General features: G+C 39.5%; 1 protein-coding gene across 1 annotated transcript in view; it reads left to right on the top strand.

The window, feature by feature from the left end:
* Positions 1-12,879: 12,879 nt before the first annotated feature.
* LOC123757210 (programmed cell death 5) overlaps positions 12,880-27,816 on the top strand; it is an 18,925-nt gene continuing 3,988 nt past the window's right edge. Inside the window, exons 1-3 of the mRNA XM_045740685.2 lie at positions 12,880-13,083; positions 18,645-18,738; positions 24,872-25,035. Coding sequence (XP_045596641.1) covers positions 13,021-13,083; positions 18,645-18,738; positions 24,872-25,035 — 321 coding nt within the window. The 5' untranslated portion in view covers positions 12,880-13,020. The remainder of the gene's footprint in view (positions 13,084-18,644; positions 18,739-24,871; positions 25,036-27,816) is intronic.

Raw genomic sequence — 27,816 nt, 5'->3', positions numbered from 1 at the left:
GTGAGCCCGTAACTTACCTGGCACAGGAGCGGTGCTAAAAGAAATTACAAAACTCGGTAGATTTATACCAGTACAGGGTCAGGTGAAAACATAAGTGGAAAACGTGGGTAAATAGGGGTACATGATTAATCATTGTATGTGTCTCTATTTACCCCCGTTTTCCACTTATGTTTTCACCTGACCCCATACTGGTATAAATCTACTGAGTTTTATTTCTTTATGGAACCAACCCAATATCCTCAATAAAGGTAAGATATACATACTGTATTGTAGATAGTACAAAAAGAGTGCTATTCCGTATAAAATGTCTTTTTAAGTTAATATTTTTGGGGGCGTTGAACAGATTAATTCAATTTACATTATTTCTTATTGGAAAAATTGTTTTGAGTTACGACCCGTCTCTGGGAACAGATTAAATTCGCAAGTGAAGGTACCACTGTATGACAGTTTTTGGATGTGGGTAAGGGATATGTCAAAATGTGACATGTTAATAGGAGGACCATCAACAGAGACTCGTCCAGCGTCAATAGAGATCAGTAAATTATCAAAAGGCCAGAGGAATGTGGTGATGACTTACCTTATGGGTTAATGCAGCATGAGGCCAGCATTGAGGACCTGAAAAGCAAATGTTTGTTTACATACTGCCCAGCGACAACCACACACATTGGCGAGAAAATAAACCCAACAAAAACTCGTATAACATACTGTACTTGCATCTAGAGTCTACTTGCTTATATTTACCTGCATAGCCATGTTGTGGGGGAAAAACACTATGTGAAGTAAGTAATTATCAGAGCATACTCAGTATACATAACATACACACGAATAATACAAACAGCATACTCAAACACTATGTGAAGACTTCTATACCTGGAGTGTACCTGTTGCCGGTTCCTAGAGTTCACCCACTTTTGAAACATGGCCTGGGCCAAGGCTTCTGGTAACTTGACCTAATAGACTGTTGCTGGAAGCAGTCTGCAGGCTGACATATCCATTACATAGTGATGTGAACTATGTCAATTCAGTTATTAATGACGCTTCTATGGTAGATGACACGATAAAATCTAAATGGACGTCAGAACACTTATCTCACTATAACAAATATCCTAGAATATAATAAAATTACCCATGTAACCAAATATGAATATTCCTACCGCATTAAAGGCTGGACTATAAAATCAGTCATGACCAAGTAAGTGAGTAACAAATAATACAAACTGTTTGGTCAAATAATAATAATAATAATAATAATAATATTATATGTATAACACAATGAAGAGAATCTACCTCCCTGTAACGACTAAAGAAAAAGACCTCGGAGTGGACATGACACAAAACTAACTCCAGAGGCTCATATAAATAATAACAGCAGCATACTCTGCACTAGCAAAAGTTTTAACATCCTTCTGCAACCCAAATAAGGAGGCATATAGATCGATGTCTACACGAGACCAGCTTTAGAGTATGCCGCCCAATTGTGGAGCCCCACCTAAAAAAAAAATCTCGAGAAGGTTCAGACGTATGCGACGAGGTTCGTCCCAGAATTGAGAGGGATAGGGTATGGAGATATACTGAAGAATCTAAATCTGACGACGCTAGAAAAAGGGAAGACGGGATAAGAGACTTAAAATACTTAGGGGGTTTGACACAGTGAAAAAGAGAGGAAATGTTTACAATACCAATAGAACAAGAAGATGGTATGGATGGAAGCATGAGAATCAGATGGGTCATAGAGATGTTAGAAAGTTTTCTTTTAGTGTAAAGTGAAACTAACTTGTATCATGATATACACATAGTTTACTACATTATATCTTGCAATAATCCTCAAGTTATGCTAAAATGTACCTGTGGATAACCCTTAAATTTACTTTAATGTACTCACCTAGTTGTACTCACCTAGTTGTGTTTGCGGGGGTTGAGCTCTGGCTCTTTGGTCCCGCCTCTCAACCGTCAATCAACAGGTGTACAGATTCCTGAGCCTATCGGGCTCTGTCATATCTACACTTGAAACTGTGTATGGAGTGAGCCTCCACCACATCACCCCCTAATGCATTCCATTTGTCAACCACTCTGACACTAAAAAAGTTCTTTCTAATATCTCTGTGGCTCATTTGGGCACTCAGTTTCCACCTGTGTCCCCTTGTGCGTGTTCCCCTTGTGTTAAATAGACTGTCTTTATCTACCCTATCAATCCCCTTCAGAATCTTGAATGTGGTGATCATGTCCCCCCTAACTCTTCTGTCTTCCAGCGAAGTGAGGTTTAATTCCCGTAGTCTCTCCTCGTAGCTCATACCTCTCAGCTCGGGTACTAGTCTGGTGGCAAACCTTTGAACCTTTTCCAGTTTAGTCTTATCCTTGACTAGATATGGACTCCATGCTGGGGCTGCATACTCCAGGATTGGCCTGACATATGTGGTATACAAAGTTCTGAATGATTCTTTACACAAGTTTCTGAATGCCGTTCGTATGTTGGCCAGCCTGGCATATGCCGCTGATGTTATCCGCTTGATATGTGCTGCAGGAGACAGGTCTGGTGTGATATCAACCCCCAAGTCTTTTTCCTTCTCTGACTCCTGAAGAATTTCCTCTCCCAGATGATACCTTGTATCTGGCCTCCTGCTCCCTACACCTATCTTCATTACATTACATTTGGTTGGGTTAAACTCTAACAACCATTTGTTCGACCATTCCTTCAGCTTGTCTAGGTCTTCTTGAAGCCTCAAACAGTCCTCTTCTGTTTTAATCCTTCTCATAATTTTAGCATCGTCCGCAAACATTGAGAGAAATGAATCGATACCCTCCGGGAGATCATTTACATATATCAGAAACAAGATAGGACCGAGTACAGAGCCCTGTGGGACTCCACTGGTGACTTCACGCCAATCGGAGGTCTCACCCCTCACCGTAACTCTCTGCTTCCTATTGCTTAGATACTCCCTTATCCACTGGAGCACCTTACCAGCTACACCTGCCTGTCTCTCCAGCTTATGTACCAGCCTCTTATGCGGTACTGTGTCAAAGGCTTTCCGACAATCCAAGAAAATGCAGTCCGCCCAGCCCTCTCTTTCTTGCTTAATCTGTGTCACCTGATCGTAGAATTCTATCAAGCCTGTAAGGCAAGATTTACCCTCCCTGAATCCATGTTGGCGATTTGTCACGAAGTCCCTTCTCTCCAGATGTGTTACCAGGTTTTTTCTCACGATCTTCTCCATCACCTTGCATGGTATACAAGTCAAGGACACTGGCCAAATGTATATACTTTTTTGTGTCAAATTTCTTATACAACTATTTTTTATACTAATCTTACAATTCATTTTTATACCTTCTTACAATTTATTTTTATACTTTCTTACAATGTATTTTTATACTGTACTTTCTTACAATGTACCTATTAACATTTTTTTTTAATTTTGCTAGAAATGGTCTTCTTAAAATTATATGTTAGATTAAGGATCTTCCTGAAATGCTATGCATGCTAGTTAGTGGCTTTACAAGAATGTCAAACTTCAAGTCTCTGTACTCTCATAAACCCAATGTACCTTCTTGTATATAAATAAATAAATAAATCTGGATTACTGTATCCAAGCATCGAGACCCATCTTCAGTAGGACATAGCTGCTCTGGAGAAAGTGCAACACTGGGCAACAAAAATAATTCCAGAGCTCGGTTAACTAACGTATCAGGAACAGTTGAGAGCCACAGGGCTAACAACACTAAAAACCAGGCATGACAGGGCAATTTTATTGAAGCTTTTAAAATACTAAACAATTTGGTGGATGTTGATCTGGAAAATTTCTTCAAAAGGTCATATGTAACACAAACAAGGGACAACGGTTTCAAACTCGGCAAGCCACAATGTGTGACTGAGAAGAGGAGAGTCTTTTTTTTTTACCTGCAGGGTTATAAACCCATGGAACCATCTGTTGAATTTCAAAATCAAACTGGACAAGATTATCAAGGCAAATGAGGGACCTTTGACAAGTTGCCAGTTTTCTGTCCTCATCAAGGCCACTAGTGTTAGTGGTCCTCAGGTAAATTTAGGTAAATAAATATACTTGTGCTGAAGATAAAGATAAATAAATATAAATAAATAAATAAATAAATATGTTTATTCAGGTAAGGTACATACATACTAATGATATTCCTAATGATTGCTAATGCTAATGATTGCTAATGATATTCCATCTTCCAGTACTGACATTAAGGACTATCTTACAGGGAACTATCCCCAGTCTCTGTACCTAAAGCCTATTAATTCCATTGACGTCAATGAGATAATCCTTTCCCTTAAAACCAAGTCTGGTGCCCTTGAGGAGATACCAACTTTAATCTACAAAAAAGCCTCCAGATCTTTAGCCCCCTGCTATTGCTTTGCTCTTCAACAAGTCACTTGAACTCCAAACCTTTCCAGATATTCTAAAAAAGCGAGAGTAACGCCTGTCCACAAATGTGGTGATCTCACAGATGTTAACAACTACAGACCTATATCAATCCTGCCAAACTTGTCAAAAATTTTTGAAAAACTAATCTATAAGCAGCTTTACTCATATCTAGCCAAACTCAATATACTTAGCCCTTGCCAATATGGCTTCAGGCCCAAAAAAAGCACTAACGATGCACTTATTAGTATGCTTAACTCGATTCATACAGCTCTTGATAAAAATGAGTTCCCTGTTGGGTTATTTGTGGACCTGCGTAAAGCTTTCGATACTGTCAACCACCAAAACCTTCTTCTTAAATTACATCATTATGGTGTCAGAGGACACTCCCTACAATACCTCAAATCCTACCTTACTGACAGGCTCCAATGTGTTTCTGTGAATAATACAATTTCTCCCACCCTACCCATCAACATTGGTGTTCCCCAGGGCAGCATACTTGGCCCTCTCCTCTTTCTCATCTACATTAATGACCTTCCAAATGCCTCCCAACACCTCAAACCAATTCTATTTGCTGACGACACAACCTTCATTTACTCCAGTCCTGATCCCCTTGCTCTAAATGCCACAGTAAATACTGAGCTAAATAAAGTCCATCTGTGGCTAACTGCCAACAAACTCACCCTTAACATTGACAAAACTTTCTATATTCTGTTTGGCAATAAATCCTCTAATCAAATAAATCTCAAAATAAACAATACCCAAATTTGTAACAAATTAGATGGCAAATTCCTTGGCATTCTCATTGACCACAAGCTGAATTTCCAGGGACACATTCTAAACATATCAAAAAAAGTTTCAAAAACTGTGGGCATTCTTTCTAAGATCAGATATTATGTACCACGCCCTGCCCTGGTGACTCTCTATTACTCCCTTATCTATCCATATCTCAACTATGGTATTTGTGCTTGGGGCTCTACTACCCAAAATCACTTACGTCCTCTAATTACTCAACACAAAGCTGCTATTAGGACAATATCCAATTCTGGCCCCAGACATCACTCGGTACCCCTACTCAAATCTCTGAATATGTTAGACATTAAGTCACTGCACATTCTCTCATGTGTATTATACATATATAAAACGCTAAACTATAATGCCAATCCTGATCTCAAAAGCTTCATAGAAGGTTGTAACAGAACCCATGAGCACCACACCAGAAATAAATACAGTTTTGATATTCCTAGAGTACGACTTAATCAAACCAGAAATGCTCTACAAATCAAGGGGCCCAGAATGTGGAATGACCTTCCCAACCATGTTAAAGACTGTACCTCTCTCAACCAGTTTAAGTTAAAAACGAAGCTATACCTAATAAATTCCCTGTAACCTACCTTACCCCTCTATTGTCAACCCATGTATGTTTTTTGTTTTTTTGTTTTTCAAATCAACGCTGTTTGAATGTAATTTTCTGTAATAATTTGTAATTGTATTTGTGCTGCTTTTTCAACAATGTTCCCCCCTCTTTTACCTCTATTTTTATTTGTACTCAACGCATTTTTTTCTTTTTACCCATTAGTTTTAAGCTTTAGTCATTAGTGTTTTTTCCTGCCCGAAACGCTTTGCGTAATTAGTGGCTTTAGGCATTGTATGTATGTATGTATGTATACAAGTGATGTTACATTAATGGATTGATATATAGATAGAGCTAGTACATACAATGCCTAAAGCCACTATTACGCAATGCGTTTCGGGCAAAATGATTATACCTGTACTGCTCTCAATGCCAGTTGGAGCTAAAATAAGAGTGAATTTGGGTTCATTGTTAGTTACATAAATATAATCAGTTGCCATCTACCAACACATATTGCTTTACTACAAGAACTTTTTAAGTGTCAGAGTAGTTAGCTGATTAAAGAACAAGCCTTGCTTCGACAAGAAGCAAAGTACAATGCCTTAAGCCAAATTGATGCTTTGGTCAGAGAGCACTCCCTTTCCCAGATTATTTACACTGATGGATCCTTGCATCAGTCCTATGGTGCAGCTGGAAGTGCAATTGTTGTGACAGGGAGAGATGGTTCCTTATCCCACGAGTGTGGAGTGCATCTAAGTAACTGGGCCTCTACTCTTCAAACAGAATTGGTTGCCATAATCCTTGCACTTGAGTGCGTATATGAATCCAAAGTTGACACGCTAATTGTAAGTGACTCCTTGTCATCCTTGACTGCCCTCAGCTCCCCAAGGCATAACTGTGACGTGCTTATCTCTGAAGCTAGACACAGATATAATGAAATAATCAATGATGGAGTCAGAGTCTGTCTCCTGTGGATTCCTTCCCATATTGGTCTCTGAAGGCATGATAGAACTGATGAGTTGGCCAAGACTTTTGCTCGTAAAGAGGGAATTGATTACCAACTTGGACTGCCTTTGAGCAGCCTGAGGGCAGTAATATTTCGGGAACATCAACTAAATTTCGGAGACTTGAGGCAAAGTGAAATTCACACCAGTTACTCCATCTATCATCATTCTATTATGCAGGAGGTACCGCACGTCTATGGGTCGTCCAATAAGGTTAGCAGACGTCTAGATGTTACCACTGCTAGGCTTAGGCTCGGCTACAAGTACTTCTGGGGAATTTGTAACAGCTGCTGATGTAGATTTGACTAAGTGTAAACTTTGTCAGCAGAACTATTCGCATACTTTGTGTCATTATATAATGGAATGTGAAAAAATCGTGAAATTTAGAGATAACACCACCAATAGTGTCCAAGAAATGTGTAAGTACTTCATTCATAATGATGTGCTGGTCGAAATCTTAGCAAAGTATCCAAAATTTGCTTATTGTAAGTAATGCATGCACATGACTGTAAAGCTGCCGCCCAGTTGGGTGGGTGTGCAGCAAGACTAGTAACTGTGTGACTCACTATAGATGTAAAGTGCCTTGTATAGTGACTGTTGTGAGCCTCTTGTTGAATCACTTGTGACACAAAAGATTATTGATGTGTGTAGGTGATTAAATATGTATGTGTATGTATATATGTATATGTATGTATATGTACATGTATGCATGTATGCATGTACATGTATATATAACATTAATAGTTTTGTAACTAACGTCAAAAGATTGATATTTGCTTAGCTAAACGAACTAGAGAGTTCAGTTCCTGAACCGATTATGTGCCTCTGTAATCCTTTAAACCACCGCCCACGGGATGGGTATGGGGTGCATAATAAAGAAATTGAGAGTAGTTAGTAGATGGAATGCACTAGGAAATGATATGGTGGAGGCAGACTTCATGCACAGTTTCAAATGTAGATATGATAGAGCCCAGTAGGCTCAGGAACCTGTACACCAGTTGATTGACAGTTGAGAGGCGGGACCAAAGAGACAAAGCTCAACCCCCGCAAGCACAAATATGGAGTACAAGAAAATCTCTAAATAAGGCAATTTTCACAAAATGGGGCCAAACTCTACCTAATCAGTATATATGAAAGCCTATTAGTAAAACATAGTAGAATTAGGGAAGAGGAAAGACGTCACAGAGCTACTGAAAGTGTAAAGAGGTAGCAATCAAAATTTCATCTTGAACGAACCCACTTTTACAGGTTGCAGAGTCCGTAGTAGTGAACACCGCTTTTCACCTTTGAATGAATACCACTAAATGTGTTGATGAATACGTTCATAAAATTATATATACTTACTAAATTATCTGTTAAAACGTAGGTTTAATACATTGCTTCCACATAATCCACGGATTGTTTCACATTAGCCACAAAATCAATCACTCGTCTCAGAACACAACCTTCTCTATTGACATTGTGCAGAAACTAACCTGACGCGCAGCTTCTCTGCGCACATGTAATATTCTTATCCAATCCACTTTATTTACGGTAATCCTTAGAGGAATAGTATGCTACAAATCCAACCTGACCTCCAATATTTGCTTTCTAATAAGTAATTTAATGTTTGCTTTCAAAAATTATATTACCAGTTGTATATTACGGTGTCAATATATGTCAGGGATTAGTTTAGTTCATTTATTATGCACCCCATATCCATCTCGTGGGCGGTAGTAGAAAGAGTTAGTAGGCATACTTCAGCCTCGGGAGACTATGGAATTGCTATGGTTTATGACTATGGTTTCCAGGGCGCAAAGCCTGAGTAGGTCAGTATGGAGGAGAAGCTGTTACCCATGGAGCAGGTTTCCCCTCTCCACGTTGCTGAAATTATCCAATGGAAAGGCGACGCCAATATAATAGGTTAAGTAATAATTGTAATTAAGAAGCAATAAGATGCTTATCTTAACATACTAAGAAGGTTAGGTAAAGTCGGTGTTTTCTATGAAGCTTTTCAAGGTAAACTAAAATATTCACAATAAATTAGTATGTCACATATGCACTTATTTAATAAGTCAATATTGACTGTACGAAAGTGCGAGAACAGGTTGTGCCAATACACATAGTTCCAGCACCGTCGCAGGAGCTGCCAGATCGAGGTCGAAGTCAACAACGAACTGCCTTAGGGGTTCCAACTCTGGATTTTTCCTCGAGGTTGACTCCTGAAGCCTTTCCCAAAAGAGGAGTATGGCCGCAAGATAGCGGAAGTTTGAAATTAGAGGTTTCCTTCCCTTAAATGAGCTGCCTTCTCAGGCTATCGAGTCCCATCTGCCTGCAGCAGCTGGTTTTAAGGCGCCAGAGGCACGCCCTCGCCCCTTCTGTCAGTAAAAGCAGTTCCGCCGGACTTACAAACTAAGCCACCCATGCAGGCCAGGAGTTGGACTTAGTTGTCAGAGGCTATTTGAGACGCACGCCGCACGGGAGCTTTTTATAGGTAATGGGAGCTCGTCCCCCATTACCACCCTGGCTAATTGAAATTGAAATTGAAATAAGTTTATTGAGGTTAAATACACACAAAGGGATGAGGTAGCTCAAGCTATTCTCGCCCCGTTCAGTACAATGTGTTCATACAAATATAGGCACACATTACAAACAATAAACATATTGCCGAACATTCTGAGAGATAAACATACAATTGCTTCTTTACACAAGTAGTATAGTACCCCCTGGGTATGACAACCTCTTGGAACCTTGGAAAGAGTTACAGAGGCACATATATAATGGGCTCAGGGACTGAACCTCACAATTCATTTAGCTAAGTAAGCCAATAAATCTAAGTAAACCTTACTGACAGGCTCCAATATGTTTCTGTGAATAATTCCATTTCTCCCACCCTACCCATAAACATTGGTGTTCCTCAGGGCAGCATACTTGGCCCTCTCCTCTTTCTCATCTACATTAATGACCTTCCAAATGCCTCCCAACACCTCAAACCAATTCTATTTGCTGACGACACAACCTTCATCTACTCCAGTCCTGACCCCCCTCGCTCTAAATGTCACATTGAATACTGAGCTAAATAAAGTCCATTTTTGGCAAACTGCCAACAAACTCACCCTCAACATTGACAAAACTTTCTATATTTTGTTTGGCAATAAATCCTCAAATCATTTAAATCTCAGGATAAACAATACCCAAATTTGTAACAAAGTAGATGGTAAATTCCTTAGCGTTCTCATTGACCACACGCTGAATTTCCAGGAACACATTCTAAATATATCAAAAAAAGTTTCATAAACTGTTGGCATTCTTTCTAAGATCAGATATTATGTACCTCGCCCTGCCCTGGTGACGCTCTATTACTCCCTCATCTATCCTTATCTCAACTATGGTATTTGTGCTTGGGGTTCTACTACCCAAAATCATTTACGTCCTCTAATTACTCAACACGAAGCTGCTATTAGGACAATATCCAACTCTGGCCCCAGACATCACTCGGTACCCCCTACTCAAATCTCTGAATATGTTAACATATTAAGTCACTGCACATCCTCTCATGTGTATTATATATATATATATATAAAACCCTGAACTGTAACGTCAATCCTGACCTTAATTAAAAGCTTCCTAGAAGGTTGTAACAGAACCCATGAACACCACACCACAAACAAATACCTATTTGATATTCCAAGAGTACGACTTAATCAAACTAGAAATGCTCTACAAATCAAGGGACCCAGAATGTGGAATGACCTTCCCAGTCATGTTAAAGACTGTATACCTCTCCCAATCAGTTTAAGATAAAAACTAAGCACTGCCTAATTAACTCCATGTAACCTACCTTCCCCTAAATGTCAACTCATGTCTGCTATTTTAAACAATGCTGTTAGTTTAGTTCATTTATTGTGCACCCCATACCCATCTTGTGGGCGGTAGTGGAAAGGGTTACAGAGGCACATAATGGGCTCAGAGGCTGAACCCCACAATTCATTTAGCTAAGCAAGTTACATTCTTGATGAGCTAGTTACAAAATTCAGTATAAGTCGTCACATCATCATTGGGTTCGAGATCGATCACAACTACATTACAGTTTCTAAATCGAGCAGCTGACATATATTTTTTTTTTTTTTTTTTTGAGATATATACAAGAGTTGTTACATTCATGTACAGCCACTAGTACGCGTAGCGTTTCGGGCAGGTCCCTGGAATACGATCCCCTGCCGCGAAGAATCGTTTTTTCATCCAAGTACACATTTTACTGTTGCGTTAAACAGAGGCTACAGTTAAGGAATTGCGCCCAGTAAATCCTCCCCGGCCAGGATACGAACCCATGACATAGCGCTCGCGGAACGCCAGGCGAGTGTCTTACCACTACACCACGGAGACTGTAAATAGCTTATATGAGGAGAGCTAGTGTCACAATTGACATGTTTGTCCTGCACACCGCCCCCCATCCAGTGGGCAGCGGTGAGTAGGTTACAATCACTTAGTTACTACCTGCAGTTAGCAAACTGGGGATATTTGGCTAAAATTTCTGGTAGCAGATAATTTTGAATGAAATATTTACACATCGTTGGAACATTCGTTATAGAATAATTGTCTCTGAATTCACGTATCTTTTCGCACTCCATCACATAGTGACGGAGGATGTGCGAATAATTTTGTTGACACAGTTTACATTTGGTCAGATAATTCTCATTATCTACATCGGCAGATAATGAGAATTCCCAGAGATACTTGTAACCGAGTCTAAGCCGATAAGTAGTAACATCATGACGTCTGCTGATTTTATTGGATGAACCATAGATGTGTGGCTCCTCTTGCATGATAGTATGATAATAGATGGAATTACTGGTGTCGATTTCACTTTGCCTCAGATCTACAAGATCTTGTTGAAGTTCTCGGTGTACTGCTGCTCACAGATTGCTCATTGACAATCCAAGGTTACACTCAACGTCTCCTTTAAAGGCAGATTCTTTAGCTAACTCATCATCTCTATCATGCATTCGGAGGTCAACATGGGATGGAGACCACATGAAATGGACTCTGTTACCATCATTAATAATTTTGTTGTATTTGTGTCTAGCTTCAGACACGAGCATGTTACAGTTATGTCATAAAGAGTTGAGACACATTCTTTAGAATTTTTTTTTTTATTGTATTGTATGGAACTTCTAGAACGTTCAAGTGGCTGCTACATTATTTGCAATGTAGTTCAAATTCAAGTATGTTTATTGAGACAAGAAAAAATACATCTCAAAGGGATATAGTAGCTTAATAGGCTATTTCTACCCCCCCCCCCTTCCCTCTACTTCAAGTCCCTCAAGGGGTGCACAAATTCAGTGAGTACAAATACACAATATAAGAATCCCATTTAACATTGTAGGTTACTATAGTAAGCATAGCGTATAAGTGTTACACTTTTGGGGCAAAATTCTTGTAGCTCCTAAGTATACTAGCTGTCTATCATACCATTATCACACATCCAAACAATTTGATGTGGTACACTACTTATTTCCTTATTTCTATAGTTATCAATAAGTTGACACTCTAATACATAATGTTCTAAGGTGTGGGCGTGCGGCATACTTCATAATTTACACTCCTCATCTTTTTCACTGACATCAACACCGTATTGCCAGATATATTTGTATCCTAATCTTAATCTCATGTAAATTGAATCCTTCCAAGTAGACTTTCCTCTACCATAGGTGAAGGACGAATTTGTATTTATTATTGAATAATTCTTAAGTGTGTTACTTCTGTCCACCATTGCCATTCTCCTAACCATTTCTTCACCCTCTTGGGTCATCTTGATTCTTGTTATAATTCGTTTCAAGGTTATCTGACATACAACATCAACAAGAGTTTTTTCCCGTGGCTCTCTTCGCTATCTCATCAACTACCACACTTAACAGTATTCCCACATGTGAAGGGATTCACATGAATCTTACTTTATACCCATTTTTTCTAATTTCTTAACATTCTCTCTACCCTCTATCACAATATTCTGGTATGTAATGTAGTTAGAAATATTTCTAATGTAGTTGTCACAGTACACTGAGAGTATATTTTAGTCCTGGACTATGTTCGTTCAGGACTAAAATATACTTTCTGGTTAGACGGTATAACATTATGGTGGCTTTACTAGCCATCAAGTGGTCGAGAGACCAACACCAAACCTGCCGAGCCAGCAGAGGTGTCCGTGGTCGGAGCGTAAGCGACCAATCCAACAGTTAAGAGTTGTGCATCACTGTCGTGGTTGTCTGGAGTCTTCCTTACACACACACACACACATATCATAATGAGTGATGATGAGCTGCAGGCCATCCGCAACAAGAGGATGCAGGAACTGCAAGGTATGCAGGTAAGTTCATGAAGAATTTAAAGCAAAATAGTCATAATTTAATATTTTCGTCCTTGGCTTGGATAACTGCCAATTATGACAATAATAATATTTATTTACAAGAAGGTACAACGGGTATGGGAAATTACATAAGGTTGGTATTTTTACACACAAATCACAATAGCGTGATACATCAAATGAACAAATCCACCAGGGCCGTGATGAGGGTCCCAGACGTGCCTAGTCGACGGTGCCACGACATGGTTAAAAAAATTGGCAGAAATCACAACTGTTGTGATTTCTGTGTGTATTAAAGTAAGGGCAAAGAGGTAGAACATCTGGTTGACAGAGCCCGGGTGCATGAGGGAATTGTATAAAACCCCTGTATCTCGGAGAGGCTGCTGGACCCATGTGAGGGCAGAGCACTCCCTGTTGCAATTCTTTTGACCATATCGTGGCACAGTCGACTAAGGCACGTCTGGGGTCATCCCGGATGTAGATTCAAACCCTCATCATGGCCCTTGTGGATTTGTTCATTGGTATTTTTACATTCTCGCAAAACCACTAATACACAATGTTTTGGGCAAAATAGGATTTGTTTTTCTTATAATTTTTATTTCTCATCCTGTAGCTTATATTTATTGTTCTACTTATGTAATAAGAGAGGTATATTCCAAAAAGTATTGGTATGATTTGTACTTAAACCTGAAAATCATAAAACCTGCAGCAACGTTTTGGTATTTACATCTTTGGCGGGTAGTTAGTTTCTTTGGTTTATAACTATAGGTAAAAAAGAATCTCCTGTTTTTATTATCCTACATTGTGACTTGTTAAGCTTGAAGCCAATGCTCTTTGTCTGTGTTACATCTGACCATTTTAAAGTAAAAGTCTGGATCAATATCCTCCAAATTGTTCGGTATTTTAAAGATTTCAATGAAATCAGCCCTATCGGGTCTGGTTTGCAGCGTTGTTAACCCCTTTGGCCCTTTCATTGTGTATTACAATCTGTAGTAAACATATTTGCACTTGTTCTCATTCCAAAAAACTATCAAACATATGTCCTCATAACTATAGAGCCATTGCTGGGAATACAACACAACAAAATACAAATATAAATACAAATATTTTATTAAATATTTTATTAAATATTTTATTAAATATTTTATTAAAATTTTATTAAATATTTTATTAAATATTTTATTAAATATTATTAAATATTTATTAAATATTTTATTAAATATTTTATTAAATATTTTATTAAATATTTTATTAAATATTTTATTAAATATTTTATTAAATATTTTATTAAAAATTTTATTTTATTAAACAATTATTTTATTAAACAATTATTTTATTAAACAATTATTTTATTAAACAATTAAATATTAAATTTATTAAACAATTATTAAACAATATTTTATTAAACAATTTGATTATATACTACTACTAATAATAATAATTTATTTAGGGATAGTACATACATAGATGTAGAATTACAGTACAAACATTGTTTGATTTATAGATAGAGGTCTTACATGCAATACCTAAAGCCACTAATACGCATAGTGTTTCAGGCAAGGTGAGGTGGGGATAAAAAACACTTAGACTAAAACTTAATAGTAATTGAGCTTAAAGTATAAATTGCGTTGAAAGAAAAAAAAAGATAAAAAAAAAAGGGGGGAACATGATAGAAAATAGCCAATATACAAGTTAGTCAACAAACAGCTTTGTTTAAAAAAATAGTAAGACATGGACACAAGACATTCATACGTCAGGCTGCGAGCAGCCGCGTCTAACAGCCTGGTTGATCAGTCCAGCAACCAGGAGGCCTGGTCGACGACCGGGCCGCGGGGACACTAAGCCCCGGAAGCACCTCAAGGTAACCTCAAGGTGGATTGACATTTAGAAGTAAGGTAGGTTACATGGAGTTAATTAGGTAGTACTTAGTTTTCATCTTAAACCGGTTGAGAGAGGTACAACCTTTGACATGATTGGGAAGGTCATTTCACATTCTGGGTCCCTTGATTTGTAGAGCATTCCTAGTTTGATTAAGTCGTACTCTTGAATATCAAATAGGTCTTTGTTTGTGGTGTGGTGCCCATGAGTTCTGTTACAACCTTCTAGGAAGCTTTTAAGGTCAGGATTAACATTACAATTCAGAGTTTTAATTATATAGAGTACACAAGAGAGGATGTGCAGTGACTTAATATCTAACATATTCAGAGATTTGAGTAAGGGTACCAAGTGATGTCTGGGGCCAGAGTTAGATATTGTTCTAATAGCAGCTTTGTGTTGGGTAATTAGAGGACGTAACTGATTTTGGGTAGTAGAACCCCAAGCACAAATACCATAGTTGAGATAAGGATAGATGAGAGAGTAATAGAGCGTCACTAGGGCAGGGCGAGGTACATATCTGATCTTGGAAAGAATGCCAACAGTTTTAAAAACATTTTTTGCTATACTGTATTTAGAATGTGTCCCTGGAAATTCAACTTGTTATCGATTAGGACACCAAGGAATTTACCATCAACTTTACTACTGATTTGTTTATTGTTTATTCTTAGATTAATTTCATTTGAGGATTTATTACCAAACAAAATATAGAAAGTTTTGTCAATGTTAGGGGTGAGTTTGTTAGCAGTTAGCCAAAGATGGACTTTATTTAGTTCAGTATTTACAGTGACATTTAGAGCAAGAGGGTCAGGACTGGAGAAAATGAAAGTTGTGTCATCAGCAAATACGATTGGTTTGAGATGTTGAGAGGCATTTGGAAGGTCATTAATGTAGATGAGAAAGAGGAGAGGGCCAAGTATGCTGCCCTGTGGAATACCAATGTTTATAGGTAGTGTTGGAGAAATGGAATTATTCACAGAAACATACTGGAGCCTGTCAGTAAGGTAGGACTGAAGGTATTGCAGGGAGTGATCTCTGATTCCATAATGATGTAATTCAGCACTCTGTCCGCTATCATCCCGATTGTTTCATCCACAGGTACGTTGGTAAACAGTGATTCTACGTCCAACAAGGTTCTTATCCCTGTGGCCCCGTGTTCCCTGCAGTAAGTCAACAAATTCCTTTGGAGACTTTAGGCTGAAGGCGCAAGGGACATAAGGAGTCAGCAAGCCGTTGAGTCGTTTCGCCAGTCTGTACGTGGGTGTGGGTATCTGGCTGATGATTGGCCGAAGTGGGTTTCCAGGCTTATGTGTCTTGACATTTCCATACGCGTATCCAGGTTTATATTCCCCAATAATCTTTGGCAGGTGGAGTCTGGATTTCTTGGCTTTCACAGTTTCGATCAATTTGTTGACCTTTGCTTTCAATTTGGCTGTAGTGTCCTTCGTTTCCCTTTGGAATTTAGTTTGGTCAGAGAGTATGAGGTTCATTTTCGCCAGATATTCGTCTTTTTTAAGAATGACGTATATTGGCGACTTGTCACCTCTCCTGACAACTATTTCCTTGTTCTCACGAAGGCTCTTAGCTGCCGCTTTGAGCTCGGGGGACAGTATGGTGCTTCTGTATGGTGACAGGTCGCCATGCTTCTCCAATGGTTTCATTGAAGACATCATAAGAAGGAAAATGAAACGCCATGCAACCTCTGAAGAGACAACTAACACAACACCTATACCCCCTATTAGACGATTTTACAGGAACTTCTTTTCCACAGCTCATAAAACGGAGGAAAGGGTCCTGAAAGATATTGTTAATAGAAACGTTATCCCTACAGACAAAAATCAGAAGATACAACTAACAATTTACTATAAAGCCAAAAAAACGGCCAGCCTACTCATGAGAAACTCTCCAGACACAAAGCAGAACGCTTTAAAAAGAGACCAACGTCGTCTATGCCTTCAAAGCTCTTGGGGACTGTAAGCCTCAAAAAACTCAGCATATAGGCAAGACAACAACAACTCTTTCCAGGCGATTAACGATACATAAGCAACAGGGCTCCATTAAGGAACATATAATCTCTTCCCACAACCAAACCATCACCAGAGAAATCTTAGCAAACAACACAGAAATCATCGATAGATACAGCGATAGCAGGCGGCTTGACATCTGCGACTTCTTGACACATCAAGAAGTCAACACCAGCAATCAACAGCCAATTAATGCACAACTATATTCTACCCACTTCAAGACTCCGCTCCAATATAGAAGCATCAAGAAATATGGGCCAATAGGCCCTCTGCAATTACTTCCATTCTTACCTCCAATACCCATTGTTTCGTGTTCTATCCTGTGTTGAAAGTTTTGTTCACCTCATCCAAAACTGTTGTAACATATCACCTCACCCAAAATGCGGGTATAAAATGAAAAATGAAAGCTGTTTAAATCATAGCATAAGTAAGAACTCTGTTTAGTGTTTGCAGGTAATAGTTGTGTGTGTGTGTAAACTAAAAGTCTTTGAAAATGTAATAAGTTATTACGAAACGCGTTCGAGTGTCGCGTCAGACTAGAAATAAAAATGAATTTTGGAGAATTTTTTCAATTACCATCAACAGTGAAAAGAAACATAAGAAAGATCGAGAAAATTCGTGTTAGAATTATTAATCTTACTTTTTCGGTCATATTTAATAATATATGTCTACTTGAGACTGCTACCAAAATATACTAATAATAAAATATATATATAAACGTGTTTATATAGTGTAATAACACCACAAACAGTATATTTGGAGAAGGAATATTATTGCGTCTGGCCTTGAATCAGTGAGGGAGGGAGGGAGCATCAGCTGTGTGTGGCGACCTGTGTTGGTCTGAACTCGCCATACCTGCTTAGTTGCAGTTATGGTGAACAAAACATATAGATACTTATATATAACGTCTGTATATAGTGAATAAAAGCAAAAACAGTATGATGGGAGGAGGATGTTGATGAGTGAGGTGTTGTTGAGGGAGGAGTGGTGGCTGGCTGGCTGGTGTGGCAGCCACTCCTCATTACTTTTTGACTCGCAATACAGTACCAACTTAGTGGTTTGTTATGATGAACAAAACATGCAGATACTTATATATAACCTGTGTATATTGTGTAATACCCCAAAACTATGTTTATTGTTTTATGAACATAATAATTGAATCACTAATATGCTCACAATACTTTTGAGTATAGCGATGGTTCACACATTGACATTTATTTGTCACATGAATCCCCTGCATAGCAGTGGAACTGCCTTTACATACAGAAATCACAATAGTGTGATGCATCAAATGAACAAATCCACAAGGGCTGTGACGAGGGTTCGAACCTACGTCCGAGAGGATCCCAGACGCTGCCTTAATTGACTGAGCTATGACATGGTTAAAAGAATTGCAACCAGAAATTCTGCCCTTACTTGAATCCTGCAGGCTCTGGATTTCATATTGGATTTCAATCCAATATTTTCATATTGGATTTCAAAAACATCAATTTCATATTGATGTTTTTCGGGGTGGAATGGATTAAATGTATTTCCATTATTTTAAATAGGGAAATTTGTTTCGCAAGATGAATGTTTCACGTGAAGAGCTTGGTTGCTGGAACGGATTAAATTCGTTAACCAAGGTTCCTCTGTATTTGTTAAATCTAGTAACTTGCATTGCAGGGCCAACAGCAGAAGCAAGAGATGATTCAGCAGCAGCAGCAGGCAATCAATGGTCTTCTAAACCAGGTTTTGGATCAGCAAGCAAGAGCAAGATGTATGTATACAGTATTTGTGTTGAATTTATCTTTACCTAGTGTTAAAATAACTAAGGGATGAAGATGAGTTTTCTGAAATTTCTGGCTGTTTCTCGTTCACAGTAAATTTAAGTCGGTTGAGTTTTGTTGGGTTCCCAGCCATATTGGTGTGTCTTTAAATGAGCGTGTGGATGCTGCCGCCAAGGAAGCTGTCCGCTCTTGTCCCATCTCTCGTAAGGGCATTCCGTATTCCGACTTTTACCCGGTTATCCATTCCTCAGTCCTTACCCGTTGGCAGGCTTCTTGGTTGTCTGTTACTGGTAACAAGCTACGTACTCTTAAATGTTGTGTTTCCTCGTGGCAGTCCTCCTTCCACCGTAACCGGCGGTGGGAAACAGCTCTGGCGAGGTTGCGTATTGGCCATACTCGCTTAACCCATGGTCACTTGATGGAGCGCCGCCCTGCTCCTTATTGTCCTAGTTGCATTGTCCCTCTTACGGTCGTGCATGTCCTTCTTGAATGTCCTGACTTCCAGGACGAGCGTGTGTCTTGCTTTCCGACCGCCCCTCGCGGTCACCTGTCCCTCGATGGAATTCTTGGTGACTCGGATACTTTTGATATCGTTCGCCTTATGCGTTTTTGTTCTCGTATTGGCATCCTTGGTGATATTTAGCGCCCTCTGATTATTTTGCGTATTTGATGGTGCTACATAGCCTTCCCGGTTTGGTGCCTTCTTTTGATAATTACTTACTTCTGAAATTTCTAAAGCTGGATTTCAATTATGTTTGACATCATTCTATGCAGTTAAATAGACCACATTAAATTCTACATAATATACACAGTTCAATTAGAATTCTATACTAGTTTCCCTAGGGTTTTCTTTTTTGTGACACTAAATACAGTACTTTACAATCTCTTTCTGGTGATGACTCAAAAGGCTGGTGCATAATATATAGCACAGTATTCTTGTAGTCATTTTAATTCTCTATTTTGATATTCCATGTTCTGTATAGTCTTTTAAAAGACTTTATAAAACTAATAGAAATACACTGAATTAATTTCAGTAACCTTTAAATCGTATAAATTGTGAACCATTGATTTCATTTTGCTAGCATGTGACTTTATTATAAAATCTACTTTTGTCACTTCATGAATATCTTTAATTGCTACCAAGATCCTGCTTTATTTTGTAGGTAAGCTCTTTGAGTTTTGATTTTATGTTGGACAAATGCATGTGGTTCCTTGCTTTAATCTGAATCATTAAAATGCCTAAAAATTTGTGTTCAAATCTGTATTGTTGGAAAATGAAGAGCCTTATTAGTTTCGAGCCAGACCAGCTTTACTCTTAAAGTTGGACTAAAAGTTTTGACTTCTCGCATCTGTAGGAAAGTTTAAGTATCAAGTTTTTAGCTTGATAACCCGTAGTGGAATCTTTTCTCGAGAGAGGCAATGGGCATCAGAACGAAATGGAAAGTCATGGTGATATGATCCACCTCTTTACACATCTTATGGAAAATGCACAAGTTAAAAGCCCTATCCTGGATGAACTTTACAATTTGAATTGAGAAATGGTTAAACCAATCAGGGGTCACATTTCTTGGATTTTTGTTTTTTAACAAACAGTACTTAACATTACTGTATTTTCTAAATTAGTGGTAGTTGACAGGACATTACAAAGGAAAAATCCCTTCTAGAATGTTATCTTCTCCTTTGTATCTTACAAAAACCAGAAGTTAAAGGTCATTTGTAATTATAGATTCATTCACCGGAAGAAACAACAAATCCTGCCAAACTTTTGGCCTTGTATGTTTGCAAATATAAATGATATTCCTTATTGTGTGTGTCCCCGCTGTCAGTCGGGGCGCCTGACAGCTGGGTGGACAGCGCTTCGTATTCGTAGTCCTGAGGTTCCGGGTTCGATCCCCTGTGGAGGTGGAGACAAATGGGCAAAATGTTTCTTTCACCCTGATGCCCCTGTTACCTAGCAGTAAATAGGTACCTGGGAGTTACAGTTGCTACGGGCTGCTTCCTGGGGGTGGAGGCCTGATCGAGGACCAGGCCGCGGGGACACTAAGCCCCGAAATCATCTCAAGATAACTTTAAGATAACATCGGGTGGGTTTGGGTAGTTCTTCCGCTGATCCAGGATGTTCTGTTTAGGCAATGGTTCATTCAGTTTTGGTAGGGATACTAGTGCTGTGGAGTGTAGTAGTTTCTGTGGGGTTGGGGAGTGTAGTATAAGTGTGCCTGATGACGAATTGTAGTCTAGTCCTGTACATTTCTCCCTTCCCATTTGTGCTCCTGCAATGTTTGTCTGCCTCTTCCTCTCTCACATGTATGTTCTATTTGGTTTCTGCTTGCCCCTAAAAAATTTCCAGAGTTATTATGCTGTACCTCCTCTCATCTATAGCACCGTATAATTTTCGCGTGGAAATTTGGACATTGAAGAGCTTGGCCACACACAGTCAGAAGACATCGCCACCACCTTCCCTCCCACAGCATTACTCCTCCCTCCATGGCGCACAGCGCTAAATATCACCACAATCCTGCTATTATCAGAACCCTGGTCAGTTTTATCACAGTCAGGGGTCTTCTGTAATAATATCATCGCTACATAATAGCATGAACAAATATATTTCAGCATTTTTAGGCGATGCTGTGGTCAAAAGCTGAACAGCAGTGCTGTTAGCTCATGCTGCTTGCGTCAGGCTTGGTTGCTCACTCAATACTGAAGCCAATAACACCTGGGAGTTTGGCCCACGATTTTTTAAAAAATGGCGTCTGTTTACAAGAGCCCTGATGAAGGTGTGGTAAACCCCGTGTATCCGCGGGTCGTTTAAATCTTGCGTGGTACTCCAACACATCATATGACGTGATGCGCAGTTGACTGGAACAACGTCCAACACGTCATATGACGTGATGCGCACTTTAATGTTAAAGACCATAATAAAACAGCTATAACAACTGCAAAGAAAACGAACGAAAGATGCCATACCAATTATACAGACACCACTGCTCTCTAGGGTACACTGGTGTGTCTAGGGTGCTGAGACGCCAGTGTACTACCCTACCAATATGCTACTTTACCTTACCTCAAGGTAAGGTAAGGTAGGGTAAGGTGGCATATTGTTGCTCAATAATAGCCCCATTTAAAGCTGGAGAAATTTCTGACCTAGAGAATGTGCAAAGATCTTTTACTGCCCAAATCCACTCAATAAAACATCACTATTTTGGGGACCGTTTAAAATTTTTAAACCTGTGTTCTTTAGAGCACAGGCAAGAGAGACTTAATTTACACTTGGAACATATTAGAGGGACTGGTTCCAAATCGGCACACAAATAACTCCACAAGAAACCAGTAGGCATGGCAAAATGTACAAAATAACCCTGTTAAAAAGCAAAGGTGCAATAGGCAAACTGGCAGAACTTTTATCAACATCAAGGGCCCAAAACTATTCAACTCTCTCCTTCTACATATAAAGAGCACAACTGGCTGACCTCTCATGGTGTTCAAGAGAGAACTTTATGAACACCTCTAAAGGATAGCTGACCAACCAGGCTGTAAATCATTCGTCAGACTATAAGCAGCTGCATCCAACAGCTCGGTTGGCCAGACCATCAACCAGGAACATCTATCTGATCACAAATGTCATAGCATTAATGCAAACACTCAAACGACAGGGCCAACGGGTACTTGTCAACTGGGTGCCAAGTCATGTGGGAATAACAGGAAATGACATTGCAGATGAAGCTGCAAAACTTGCAACTATGAGAGGAAATGTAGACATTTACATACCACAGAGTCTATCACAGATTAACCCTTAAACTGCGCATGGCGTATATATACGCCCTGAGTAACATGTCCCATGGTGCGCATGGCGTATATATACGCCATAGGGTGCCAGGCCTGATTCAAATGGCCCGCGGCTACACGGGGTTCACAGTAGCTTCCTCAGGGCTCTTGTAAACAGATGCCATTTAAAAAAAAAATCGTGGGCAATATTCTCAGGTGTGAGAGGCACAGTACTGTTGGAGCAACCAAGGCCGGCGCACGCAGCATGAGCGAACAGCATTGCTGTTCAGCTTGTGACCACAGCATTGCCGAAAAATGTCAAAATAAATATATAATTGTTATTATTTAGCGATGACAGTATTACAGATGACCCATGACTGTGATATAAATAACCAGGGTTGTGATAATAGCAGGATTGTTGTAATAATTAGCGCTGTGGGAGGAGTGATGCTGAGAGACGGAGGGAGACAGCATCGTTTACTGACTGTGTGGCTAGCTGTTATTGTTTGCATTCACCATACCAGGTCAGTGGTTCTCTATGGTGAACACAAATGTAGATACTTATATATAATGTGTGTATTAGTGTAATAACAGCAAAAGGATTATGCTGGGAGGAGCCATATGGGTGACGAAGGTGACGTCGTCTGCACGATTTGTCTAGCTGTTTAGAGGGTGGCCACTATGCTCTTTGGGCGCACTATAAGCTTAGGTGTACAGTTACGGTGCATAAACATGTAGATATTTATATATAATATGTGTACATAGGTAATAACACTGCAAAAGGTATTGTTGGGGGAGAAAGTTTAGTGCGTGTGACCTTGAAAGAGTGAGGGAGCCGCCAGCCGCCATCTGTGTATAGTGACGACTCTTAGTGCCTGAACTAACTATATCAGCTTAGCTGTACAGTTGTGTGTGAACAAAATATATACATACTTATATATAACGTCTGTATATAGTGTAATAACACCACAACTGGTATTGTTGGGGGAGAAAGTTTAGTGCGTGTGTTGAGGGAGTGGCAGCGAGTGGCTGGCTGGTGTGTGGAGGTAACTCTTCGTTGCTTTTCGACTCTCAATACCAACTTAGTGGTTCGTTATGGTGACCAAAACATGCAGATACTTATATATAACTTGTGTATAGAGTGTAATAGCAGCAAAACTATTTGTTTATTGTTTTATAAACATAATAATTGAATCGCTAATATGCACATCATACTTTTGAGTATAGCGATTATTCACCACTTTTATTATATAAATATATTACAATACACACTATTGAATAATATTACTGCAAAAAACTAAAAAAAATCAATCGGAGACATTGAAACAATTAGGTAATAATATCTTTGTGGCAACTCCCATCTGTCAGCGCGGGTGACGCTGACCGGGTCTGACAACCACTCTGTCAACGCCCACTTTTTGCCAGACTTCCTCCGTCAATTGCGCCCAAAATATGTCACCTACGATTTTTTTTTTTATTTTTCCCGTGCTCAGGGGACACAAATTAACATGTTTAGAAGATGAAAAAAAATTTTTGAATTTTTTTTTTTTCTTGCGCACAGGGGTGTAAATGTCCCAAGGACCCCTGAGCAGTGTAAGGGTTAAGACAGTAATTAGAAACAGAGCAATGCAAAGATGTACAGTGACCACAACACAGCAGTTGCAACATCAGGATCTGTGGGTTGGTACAAGAATTCGACCAACTACGAACCATTTAGTTTGATGAAAGGGAGCAGTAGAAACAACAGAAGTACACTTACATCGCATCAGGCTTGGATACCCATGTGAATGGGAAATAGGCTTACAGGTTCCGGAAGATGAGAGGAAATGTCAGCACTGTGGAGAAATGCCCGACAGACCACTGGAACATTATCAAACACAGTGCACAGTTACAAACCCATTAAGATTTCAACTTAGATTCAACAGATCAGAAGAAGTTGTTAAACACATGGGACAAAATCTTACTGAAGCGACCATACGAGTTATAAGTACTAGTACTCACATACTCCACCCAAGTAAAACAGAAACAAGCAACACTTAGTGGCTTGTTTCTGGGCTTAGGGCCCATGCAAGAATATCCCTAAAAAAAAAAAAGGTTGTCTGGTCAGAAACCGGGCCTTAGGGATGTTGATCCCCAGAACCAACAGGAGGAAGAATAAATAGGAGTTAAGTGTATCTTCATTTTATTATTTTGAAAACTAACAATTATAATTTTACAAAAATGCTTAATCTTGCATTCACATTTTTTGGCAATCATATTTTAAAGCAATACTGTAATCCTAAATTACTATGGATGCTTGATAATACAGTATGCCGCCTCCTCTATATACATATTAATGCAGTATCTTACTTTTTTCAACAGTAAATACTATTATGGTGGCAAAGCCAGAGAAAGGAAAACAAATGGAATCTGTTATTGTTCAGATGGCAACTTCAGGACAGATCGGTAGCAGGCTGTCAGAAAATGATCTCATTAGTCTAGTGGAAAGAGTCAATGCTCAAACTCAAAAAACTACTACAGTCAAGGTTAGTTAACAATTGTATTGCTACTTTTATAGGAATTTCCAATAATTATTTTTTTTTTGTACTCCAACATTTCAAGTATTTGTCACCTTTGACCTTATAAATAAAATACACATATTGTGCAATAGAATATGGCTGCAATTAAACCCAAGGCCTCCTTCCCCCCATATATATATGTATGTATGTATGTATATTGTATGTGGAAAATCCACAAAGATATTGGAACAGAAGATGAAAGTTTCGGCTGTTTTACAGCTGTTGTCAACACCAGACTGATTGTCTGGTGTTGACATCGGCTGTAAAACGGCCGAAACGTTTATGTTTCTTTCCAATTTTTTGTGGATTTTCCGCATACAAATGATCAGTATTTTGTGATCGTCAATTGCATGTATATATACAGTGGTACCTCGGAATGCGAGTGTCCCTGTATGCGAGGTTTTCGGAAGACGAGCAGTATTTACTCCAAAAATTTGTCTCGGAAGGCGAGGGTTACTTCGGGACGCGAGTTTGTTGATACGCGTACAGGCCGACCTAGCGCGTGGTGGTTCGGCGATCGTTGCCCCTCTGCCCCGCCGCCCCTCAGTTTACCATTGTCTCGCGCTCGGTGACTACCCCCACATCAATTCTTCTCGCGGATTTTCAGTGTTTTGTTGGATTTTTGGTGATTTGTCTATACAATTTGTTATTATATATCTCACCATGGGTCCCAAGAAAGCCAGTGGTAAGGATAAAGGCCAGAAAGCTCATGTGAGGATGACAATAGAGGAGAACCAAGAGATCATTCGGAAGCAATGAGAACGGTACACGTGTTGTTGAACTTTGTAGGCAGTACAACAAAGCCACATCAACAATATGCACTATACTTAAGAAGAAAAATAAGATTATGGGTGCTAAAGTGGCAAAAGGAGTAAGAACATTAACGGCACAAAGACCACAAATACTTGAAGAAGTGGAAAAAGTTGTTATTAATTTGGATACACGACAAGGAGTTGAGGGGTGATATTGTTTCGGAGGCCATTATTTGTGAGAAAGCAAGGGTATTGCATGAAGACCTTCTAAAGAAAACCCTGCAACGAGCGATGCAGATACGAAAGAGTTTAAGGCAAGCAGGGGCTGGTTTGAAAAATTTAGAAAGAGAAGTGGTATCCATAGTGTTACAAGGCATGGGGAGGCAGCCAGCTCAGACAACCAGCCGCTGGACGATTTATTGACGAATTAAAGAGTTTGCAGAGGCTGAGGGATACCTACCGCAACAAGTGTTTAATTGTGACGAAACAGGACTGTTTTGGAAAAGAATGCCTAAGAGGACATACATTACCAAGGAGGAAAAATCCTTGCCTGGACACAAGCCTATGAAAGATAGGTTTACGCTTGTGCTGTGTGGAAATGCGAGTGGCGATTTGAAAATTAAACCCTTGCTAGTGTATCATTCTGAAAATCCAAGGGTTTTCAAACTGTATAATGTGCAAAAAAACCCATTTGTGTGTGATGTGGAAGTCTAATAAAAAAGCATGGGTGACTAGGCTTATTTTTTCGGAGTGGGTGAATGAAGTGCTGTGCCCTGCCATAGAAAAATATCTGCAGGAGAAACAATTGCCACTCAAAGCCGTGCTTCTCCTTGACAATGCTCCTGCTCATCCTCCAGGCTTGGAAGATGATTTGTTGCCTAGATACAATAAATTCCTCACAGTTAAATTCCTTCCTCCTAACACCACCACTCTAATTCAGCCTATGGACCAGAAAATCATAGCGAATTTTAAGAAACTTTATGAAAGGGCACTTTTCCGGAAATGTTTTGAAGTGACTGAAGCCACAAACCTCACCCTCAAAGAGTTCTGGAGAGAGCATTTTAACATTTGTAGTGCTTTAAAACTCATTGACAAAGCCTGGCAAGAAGTGACTCAAAGAACCCTGATCTCTGGCTGGAGAAAATTGTGGCCTGAAGGTGTGAGAGAACTAGACTTTGAGGGGTTTGAGCCTATAAATGATGCGCCTATTGTTGAGGAAATTGTTAGTCTAGGCCAGCAAATGGGCTTGGAATTGGATGGTGATGATGTGGAGGAGTTGTGGAAGAACACAACGAAGAACTGACCACCGAAGAACTCCTAGCCCTTCAACAGGAACAGCAAGCCAACGCAGCAGCGAATGATTCTGCAGTGGAGGAGGAGGTGGCAGCAGCACCAGCGAATGTCCCTTCTGCAGTAATTAAGGTGTGTCAGATGTGGGAAGAGATTCAAACAACTATTGAACAGACTCACCCAGAGAAAGCTGTAGTAGGCCGTTGTCTTAATCTTTTCAATGACAATGTGATGCCTTACTACAGAGACAGCTTGCGAAGAAGGGAAAAGCAAGCTTCCATGGACAGATTTGTGGTGAGGAAATCGAGCAGTGAGCCTCAACCAGGACCTAGTGGCACTCAGGTAAACGTCCCAGGGAGAGCACACCAGAAAGGTCCTCACTGCCTGATGTGATTATGGAAGGGGACTCCCCTTCCAAACAGTAACTCCTCTCCTCCTCCCCCCTCCTCACCATCTTCCATACGCCTACAGCACTCGACAGCAAGGTAAGTAATAACTGGAACATAGTTTTGTAGGTTTATTTAGATGAATTAGGTAAATTAGGTATAAAAATTTAGTTTGATGTGGGGTTTTTGGGGTAGTCAGGAACGGATTAATTCATTTCCCTTTATTTCTTATGGGGAAATTAACTTCGGAATGCGAATTTTCGGAATGCGAGGCGTCTCCAGGAACGGATTAAACTCGTATTCTGAGGTATGCCTGTATA

Source organism: Procambarus clarkii, chromosome 13 (assembly GCF_040958095.1).
Source record: "Procambarus clarkii isolate CNS0578487 chromosome 13, FALCON_Pclarkii_2.0, whole genome shotgun sequence".
Taxonomy (NCBI): Eukaryota; Metazoa; Arthropoda; class Malacostraca; order Decapoda; family Cambaridae; genus Procambarus; species Procambarus clarkii.
This window is presented reverse-complemented; position numbering and strand designations above follow the sequence as displayed.